Source organism: Molothrus ater, chromosome 4 (genome assembly GCF_012460135.2).
Source record: "Molothrus ater isolate BHLD 08-10-18 breed brown headed cowbird chromosome 4, BPBGC_Mater_1.1, whole genome shotgun sequence".
Classification (NCBI taxonomy): Eukaryota; Metazoa; Chordata; class Aves; order Passeriformes; family Icteridae; genus Molothrus; species Molothrus ater.
Genome location: NC_050481.2, coordinates 62,730,518 through 62,739,518, shown reverse-complemented (window position 1 = coordinate 62,739,518; position 9,001 = coordinate 62,730,518). Strand labels below are relative to the sequence as shown.

At 47.4% G+C, this 9,001-nt stretch overlaps 2 protein-coding genes across 2 annotated transcripts; one reads left to right on the top strand and one right to left on the bottom strand.

Moving 5' to 3' along the window:
* Positions 1 to 3,124: 3,124 nt before the first annotated feature.
* Positions 3,125 to 4,270, bottom strand: LOC118686041 (proline-rich protein 2-like). The gene has a single exon (XM_036381968.1). The coding sequence runs from the start codon at positions 4,268 to 4,270 to the stop codon at positions 3,125 to 3,127; it is 1,146 nt and encodes a 381-aa protein (XP_036237861.1).
* On the top strand, positions 4,224 to 8,648 carry ADRA2C (adrenoceptor alpha 2C). The gene has a single exon (XM_036382845.2). The coding sequence runs from the start codon at positions 4,269 to 4,271 to the stop codon at positions 5,601 to 5,603; it is 1,335 nt and encodes a 444-aa protein (XP_036238738.1). The 5' UTR covers positions 4,224 to 4,268; the 3' UTR covers positions 5,604 to 8,648.
* The last annotated feature ends 353 nt before the right edge of the window (positions 8,649 to 9,001 follow it).

Here is a 9,001-nt window from a genome sequence, read left to right as displayed (position 1 = left end):
CATGAGGGAGCTGAACCAATAACCTTCTTCATTGTATTTTAGCTCGAGCACAATAGCTACTTCAAGTGTTTTCAAACACTTTTTAAGTGAATTAGAATTTTATCCTGAGTTCTTTGAGGAATTTACAGGGTAATGTCCATTTAACAATACAAAATTTCACAGTCTTTCCCTTGGTAGCAATATTCAAGTTTTGAATGCCCTCAGCTCCCCTCCAAAGTAACTTCTGTTTTCTTTATATTTAGTTCCTTTCTTTCAAAATCCAGGACAGTCTACTTATTCTTCAACTGTTAACCCATTTTTCTATCACATTGTTTGTACTGCAGGTTATTTCTTCAACTACTCGCAGAAATTTCAGCTAACTCATTCTATTTGATGATGGCATCTTGAGCAGATTTATAACACAAGTCTTGTCTCAGAAAGTATATATACATGGACAATGTTTTGACAGCAGTCAGTTTCTTGTGCAGTTGATAAGACTGTAAAATTTTATCTATGGATGTAAAGCTTACTTTAAGAGATTAGAGAACACTTCCAGATGTTTAGTAAATCAGGATGTTCTACAAACCTCTTTATTTATCTGAGACACATTTTCAAAGTCACAAGGGGGAAATAAGGAACCCAGTTCCCACTGAAAACAAAACCTCACCCCCTTTATTAAGAAAGCTGAGATATTTCCCTTTATACATGATGACGTTGTCCTGTGGATGGAGAAATTATTTTATAAAAAATGCACAGAAGAGCATTTCATAGCATGGTTAAAATTGTGAGGTCTTAAGATATAAAATACAATGAGAGGTTTTTGGGGGGGTGTTATTTCCCTCTAACCCATCTGATACATTCAGGAGGAAAATATTAACAAGCTTTCAGGCCCACAGATCTTAAACCGAGGAGGCAAAAAACGTTTGGAAGTGCAAACCAGCAGTGACACCTTTGTGTCCTAAACCTATGTGTGTGCAAGCACAGTGTGCCATTGTGACAGCATTATTAAAGTCAAATATTCTTAAACGACCTAGGAGAAGTCTAGATTTGGGTGTCAGTGGGAATCTTCCCACCAACTTTAGTGGCTAGGTTGATGTCACCTTTGGTAATTGTCCCTGAATTTGGCCCTGAGTTGAGGGCAGCACTGGCCAGTTTCCCAGTGACAGCTTTAGGATTTCCCAAGACTTAAACTCAGGTGCAGATCATGGGTCTCTGCTGGCAAGGAGATCTGGTAGCTCAAACTGAATTAAAGGTCAGTCCAACTTGAGAATCCAAGCAAAAACTGGTAAAAATTGGAGACATAAACCAAAAAGAAGTAGTTTTGCTGCTGTGGAATCTTCCCAGCCTGCTGTGGCAGGAGGTTTGTATTTAGATGCTGGATGAGAGAAGCAGAGCAGCAGTGACAGTGTACAGATGCATGGGTATGCCACAATATCTACTGGATTGCTTCAGGAACAGTGGGCTTTGCATCAATGTCAGCCAAGTCCAGTTTAATGTCCAGAAGTGCCTCATCCAGCCTCTAAACTGCACTTTTTTTATGAGAGCCTGTTAACAGCTACCAGGCATAAAATCAAATAAAGGCCAATGGTTATGAGCTTGTAACTATAGGGAGGCCAAATGTGAGAATGAATGTAAAAGTACAATGAGCTGGAAGGAAAAAAGAAAATAAGGTGTCTGTATAATTTGCCAAGTTTCTATGAAAAAGAACCGCACTTTCAATTCAAAAGCACAACTACACTTGATTTATTCACTGTTGTTCACCTTGCTCCTACCTTTGCCTCTCAGCAGACTAAGCAGATTTTCATGAGAGTAGATTTCTTGTGTCTATGCCCACGCTCCATTCACATCTATATACATGAGCTGGAGTGGCATATGGCTCTTTAGGCAAACTGGATATCAGTTACACATAAAACCCAAATGTTATTTCCCTGGCTTTGGTGGAGTTACACACTGATTGTTTCAGCAGCACAGTACAATTTAAGTGCTAAACAAACCACAACAACACATGCATATTTTACTCCCAGTTTATTTTTTTCTATGTCCCAGTTGGCATTTTCTCATTAGAAATATGAAATCATTGCTCAGACATTTGCTTGTATCATTCCTTTTGCTATGAGTAAAGTTTTGAAAAGCTTCAATTCTTCTTATCTGGAGCCCCAAATTATTAGCTGAAAGTTTGAGCTCCAGTTCACATAACTTCAAGATACCCTTGCTCATGACTTTGCAATTACTTTAGTAATTTAACTGAATATCTTGAGGTTTTATGTCTCACCCTTTTTGAAAGATCCTGAATCCCAAATATTCATGTGATTTTGTAGCTGGTATTTACTAAATTTTAAACCCCTATTGAGCCAGTTAGATCAGACATTCTTTCCCCCTAATCCCAGTCAGACCAAAGCTGAGACTTCAAATTCCTGCACCTTGCCCTCTCAGATTCTAGATACCATTATGAAACTTCCAAAAATGAGGAACTGACCACAAATATTAGAAATCTGCTTCAGAGATTATTCAGGTTTCATGTCAAAAACATACTATTTGCTTCCTGTTTGAACTTTAAAAACCTCAGCTTCCATTCATTTAATCTTCTTGGGGCTTTGCAAGCTTTTTTAGAAGCTTTTTTCAGGTTGCTGTTTGTTAAAGAGGACTTGAGAGGACATCTGATTTCAATTTCATTTTGTTCTATATGCTACACTTTGTTAATGTGATTACTGCTTCCACATTTCAGTCTTTAATTAGAATTCATTACCTGACAGAGCTTAGTTTCAACACCATGTCCTTTCTCTTTTACATGCAGTCACAACATGTTCGCAAATTACACTTCAGGTGAAAAAAAACCCTAACAACCAAACAAAAGAAAACCTTCAGAGTAAACTGCTTACAGAATAGGATAAGAGGAATTTTTCTTCCTATCAAAACTAGGCATATCCACTTCCAAGCCTTCATAGTCCAATTCACGAAGTTACGCACGGAGAAGAGTGGAGCCAGCGCTGGTTGCAGCACAAAGGTAACTGGAAGCAGAATATATTTCCTTCTGCCTCCCTAAAGCCCGGGATATTCGGTTACAACTTGGGGATCGTTACACGTATTTTATTATAGTAAAAGTTTTACAGTTAAAGAGACGCTGCCTTGTGTGTAGGTGCATTCACTACGCACAGGTTTGCACTATAAAGAATACGACCGGAGCACCAGAAGTGAACGCGCACCAAGCTGTAACACCCTTGGGGACACCGGGTGCAGACTCGGCACGGGGCAGCTGCCCAGACCGGCAGGAAGGCACAGGGCAGCCGCAGGTCGCAGTCAGTGCCAGGGTGACGATGATGAAGGAGCGGAGGCAGCCGCGGATGCGGAGCAGCGCTCCCGTCCCGCCGCCGGACGGTCCCGGCCGGCCAAGGGCGCCCCCCAGCGCGCGAGGCGGGCGCTGCAGGCAGCGACCACCCGGGCGCCGCGCTCCGGGAGCGCAACCGGCGCCGCCGCTCCTCGCACCGACCGCTGCCACCCCCATCGCACCGGCCCCTGCCACCCCCGCGGCGGCCGCCGCGCCCCCGCCGAGCCGCACCGCTCCCGGCAGAAACACCTGTCCGGCCGCCGAGCGGCAGCGAGCGCCGCAGCACCGCGCCGGCCGCTCCTCCCGTGGGCCGCCGCGGGGAGTCTCCGGCCGGGCCGCCCGCGGGGCTCGGCGCGCTCGGGGCGCGGGACGGGAGCGGGCGGCGGCGCTCGGGGCGCTCCTGCGCCCGCCGGGGGTTCCGCCGGGGCGGGCGCGGCGGCCGCACCTGCGGGCACTGAGCATGCGCGCGGCGCGGGGCACGCCGCGATTGGGAGCGCGGAGCCAGAGTGGGACGGAGCCGCCGGGAGCCGCTCCATGGGAGCCGCTCCATGGGAGTTGATGCCGACGCTGCTGCCGCCTCGGACCCCGCGCCCTGCGAGGATCCAGCTCCCGCCGGGGACTCCCGCCGGCCGCGCGGAGTCTTCTCCGGAGCCGCGGGCTGCCCGGAGCCGGGCATGACCGGGCGGGCGGCGGGGGCCAGCCGTGCCCCGCTGCCCCTTCGCCGGGGGCCGGGCGGAGGCGGCGCCGCCGCGCTCCCTGCCGCGCCGGGGGTGCGCCGCCCGGCCGTGCCCTGAGGAGCGGCGGCGGCGGCGGCGGCGGGGGAACGCGGGCGGCTCGGCGGCGGAGCGGCCGCGGGACCGGCGGCGGGGCGCGATGAGGGCGGCGGGGCGGCGGCGGCGGGGCGGCGGGGCGGGGCGGGGGCTCCGCCGGGCTTTCTAGGACGCCGACGCCCCGCACACCCACCATGGATCTGCTGCTGTTGGTGAACACGAGCCTGGGCTCCCCCAACGAGTCCCTGGCGCTGCTCCCCGCCTCGCCGTCCTCCTCGGCCCTCCTGCAGCCGCCCTCCCCCTACTCGCCGGCGGCCGTGGCCGGCCTGGCGGCGGTGGTGGGCTTCCTCATCGTCTTCACCATCGTGGGCAACGTGCTGGTGGTGATAGCTGTGCTCACCAGCCGGGCGCTGAGAGCCCCCCAGAACCTCTTCCTGGTGTCCCTGGCCAGCGCGGACATCCTGGTGGCTACCCTGGTCATGCCTTTCTCCTTAGCCAACGAGCTTATGAATTACTGGTACTTCGGCAAGGCTTGGTGTAACATTTACCTGGCGCTGGACGTGCTGTTCTGTACCTCGTCCATCGTCCACCTGTGCGCCATCAGCCTCGACAGGTATTGGTCGGTCACACAGGCGGTGGAGTACAACCTCAAACGGACCCCGCGGCGGATCAAGGCCATCATCCTCACCGTGTGGCTCATTTCAGCCATCATCTCCTTCCCGCCATTGATCTCCGTGTACCGGGACCCTGAAGGAGATGTCTTTCCCCAGTGCAAGCTCAATGACGAGACATGGTACATCCTTTCTTCTTGCATCGGCTCTTTCTTTGCCCCCTGCCTCATCATGGTGTTGGTCTATATCCGCATCTACCGCGTGGCCAAGCTAAGGACCAGGACCCTCTCTGAGAAGCGTACGATGCCAGAGGGGTCCTCCCAGACTGAGAACGGCTTGAGCCGCGCTGCCGGCGGCTGCACGTCCCTGAGGATGCCGCTGGGAGAGAACGGACATTATTCGGCGCACCACTGGCGCAAAGCCTCTGAGCTGGAGGACATTGAGCTGGAGGAGAGCAGCACCTCAGAGAGCAGGCGGAGGCGGAGCCGGGAGGAGCATCGCCGCAAAAGCAAGAGCCAGTCCTTCTCCTACTCGTACTCCTCCAAGCACTCCAGTGGCCGCCTGTCCCGTGCGAGCAATCGCTCCATGCAGTTCTTCTCCTACCGCCGCCGCCGGAAGCGTAGCAGCATCTGCCGTAAGAAAGTTGCCCAGGCCCGGGAGAAACGCTTCACTTTTGTGCTGGCTGTGGTCATGGGGGTCTTCGTAGTTTGCTGGTTCCCTTTTTTCTTCAGCTACAGCCTCTATGGTATTTGCCGGGAGGCATGTGAGGTCCCCGAGACTCTCTTCAAGTTCTTCTTCTGGATTGGGTATTGCAATAGCTCCCTCAACCCAGTCATCTACACCATCTTCAACCAGGACTTCCGCAGGTCCTTTAAACACATTCTTTTTAAGAAGAAGAAGAAGAACTTCCGGCATTGAGCTGGAGGGATGGATTTGCCTCGAGCAGGAGTAGAGTTAACAGAGAAGGCTCAATGCTGGAAAAGAAGGGAGGGGAGAGAACGTGGGGCTTGGGCTTAGGGAGCGGGAAGAGGGCTCGCCCCCTCGGAGGAGCAGGGGGATGCTCTGGGGGACAGGGATGGTGTCAGGGGAGGCTGAGGGCACTCACCACGGTGCAGAATGGTGACATGGAGCTGGGGGAGCAGTGCTGGAGTGTGGAGGGGTGAAGGGGGAGGGAGTGACTGTGTTTGAACCCTGACAGAGGGCACGGGGAGCCCACAGAGCAGAGTAGGCTGAGACACTGAGTTTGGGAGGCAGTGAGCTTTCATGGGCTCTGGAATTTTGTGGGGAAACAAAAGGAGACATCAGAAGGAGAGGGTTAAGTGGCAGTGGTGGTGGAGATTTGAGTATATATAAATAGGGCAGCTGGGGCCTATGGTGGATTTGTCCCAGTAAGAAATTGGCTTTTACTGCTTGTGTGGGCAAGGAGAGTGCAAAGTACCAGGCACTGACAGTGTTTTGAGTTATGAAAGGATTTAAATGTTTGCCAAAAAAACCCTAAAGAACAATCCAAACTCTTTTCTAAATAAACCTTTGTACTGTTAAAACCTTCTGAATCATGATTTTGCTCAAGGGATGAAGTCAAACAAAGCAAGGGGTTTTCTTTTCTTTTGGAGGGGTCTTTGCCTATAGATCTGGATGGGAAATATTTTTCCTATCTTCCCATAGTTTTTGATTAGTCAGTGAGACAAACCCAGGAGTGTTGCATTTTTTCATGAAATATGAAAAAGAACACATATACCCCATGACCTCATTTCCTCCTGCTGGATCACCAGGCAGTAAATTCCTGCTCCATCCTTCTCAGATCAGTGACCTAAGGACCTGTTGTCCTGGAGCAGATAGTGAAAAAAAAAATTATTCTGGTGAGCTTGCCTAACATGTTTTGAGATAAAATAAAAAAAAATCAACTTTCCACTTCTATGTGCCCAGGGGAACTTTTCCTCCCCTTTTTTCAGTCTCCCTTCAAAGGCTAATCTCAGGGCTGGATACGTGCTCCTCATTCTCAGGCAGGCAGTTGAAGGCATTCTGATATGCAGGTTTTCAGAGGAAGACCAATCACCCCACTACTAGGGTCTTTATATCCTTCATATTTACAGTCTTAGAGCAATTAAATCCTTTTTATTTATTTTTTAATGAGAAGCATACATTGCAGATTGTCAGCGGTGTATGTGAACAAATCTCAAAAGGAGGTGCAGCTGTTCCAAACCTTTGGTGTTAATGTTGCTTGCTTTCCCTTCTTCTGTTTGCATTTCTAGTTTATGATTTTAGAGGATTTTCTTGGGAGGAGAGGCAGAAGAGGGGAGAATAGCTTGGAAAGTTATTAAAGCAAACTATATTTCCCATGGGTTTATAAAATATCATAAACTGCAATGAAAAAAGTGAGAGACAGGGACTGGTGTCTACATTCATCACTGAATGCATACCAAATGTAAGAGTGAGCTGAGCATTTACATCCCTTTTTCAGCTGTGCTGCTGCAAGGTGTGTATTCTGTACATGGAGCAAATACTCCTCCTTTCTGTGCTTATCACTCCTTCCATAGGCAGCAGGATTTGGCATCTGCCTCAAATGCGCCTTTCCACAGCAAGCAGAGTGAAATCTAATCCCATATAACAGACTCCTTAAAACAGCTGAATAGAATATATTGAGGAATCAGCAGATATCCCCTTCCTTACTCCCTCTGTTCTGTCTGAAAGGTGTCTGTAGGCTCTTCTTGTAAATTCTCTGTATCATAAGGAAAAAGGATAGAGCAGTCACTTTGTTTCATCAGTTTTTCATAATAAGCATTTGGTTCGCTTAACCCTGGCAAAGGAGACTGTCAGTGGCTGAGGTTCTGGTTGTTCCTTCAATAGACAGATTAACTCAAATTCAAGTGGGACTTCTGCTGAAGTGGGGATTAGATGATTGCATCAAATGCATTAGAAGTTTGCTGGATTTTGCTAAGTAAACAACTGAGATGTTTTCAAAGTCCTAAATCTGTAACTTATCGGATGGTTTCTTGAAATAAGGCTCAGAGTGTGAAAAGATTTGAGCTTTGTTTAAATAACAAATGGTTTGGTACAAATTCATACCTGAGACAGATAAAGGAGAAATAAAAATAGCAACTGAGAGGAGAAAATTACAAGCCATTTCTCTTTTGCAAAACAGAGAGTTCTTATTAAATTAAGTCAAGAAGAGCTGGAACTAGCTCTTATTATTTTAGGTAATAATGTAGCTAAAAAGTTCAGGTTTGTTTACTCTGAAAAAACTATATAACCACCAGAGCAACCAAAGCAACATATGGTACCTGGCTACTACCTCTGAGCTCCTGGACAGCTTCATTAGAGGTGCCCATTCCTGCCAAATGAAGGTCTGAGGTCTGCTTTTGTCACTTAGTGCTGCTCCCTTAGAGGGGTTTCCCAGTCTGCAGACTCACAGTGGTTTGTTTTACAGTTGCACTGCTTTTGAAATGAGCTCTGTGGCCTCCAAACACAGTCCTTCCCCTCTGTTTTCCTGGTAGAATTCAAGTAGTCTATGGAAATGAAATTCTGACAGATTTTACTGGGCATAAGATATATATGAAATGACTGATGTGCCTTAAAAGTAAGTTCTTTGCAGTAAAAATATTCTGTGGTCATTATAAACATTAAAGAAATAATGCTTCAGTTTTTTTTTTCGCTTCCAAACATTTTAAAGAGATTGGTGCAGATACTGAATATCTATAAGCAGCAACATAGTTAAAACCAGGGTATTTCTATGCTTTTAATTTTTCTCGTCACAGTTACTCATCTGATTCAATGCCTCAAGAGGGTCTAATTTCTTCTGAGCTAAATGAAAAGTAATATTCATTAATAAAGATGTGCAGTTTACATCCCTTTTAAGTGCATTTCCCTCTAAATTAGTCAATACAAACGATTTCTATAAAGATTGTTTTTAATGTAACTACTGAATATGCTTCTAGTAAAATGGGGCTGATTTACTTTTTTAAATATAGTGGTCTCTTATTACTTGTAATAGCTGAAGACTGGAATTTGCAACATATTGTGTGGTGTTAACTTTCCATAAAAAGTTTTCAGCTCTGCTACTCACACTGTGGTTGTGCTTCAACTATAAGCTGGCTAATAGTGTCTACAGGAGAAAAATAGTCTATGCAGCTTTTGCTTAAGAAAAAGGGAGAAGATATGTGTAAAATGTGCTGAGCTGTTTCTTTGATCAGATATGATAAACTGGTTGAAACACTCCACTCACTCTCTACTCTTTTGGAAGAATGAAATATTGCTACTAAGCCATATCGATTTTAACAAGTACTTGATCTTTAACTCTTCATTTGCTCATTTCACCA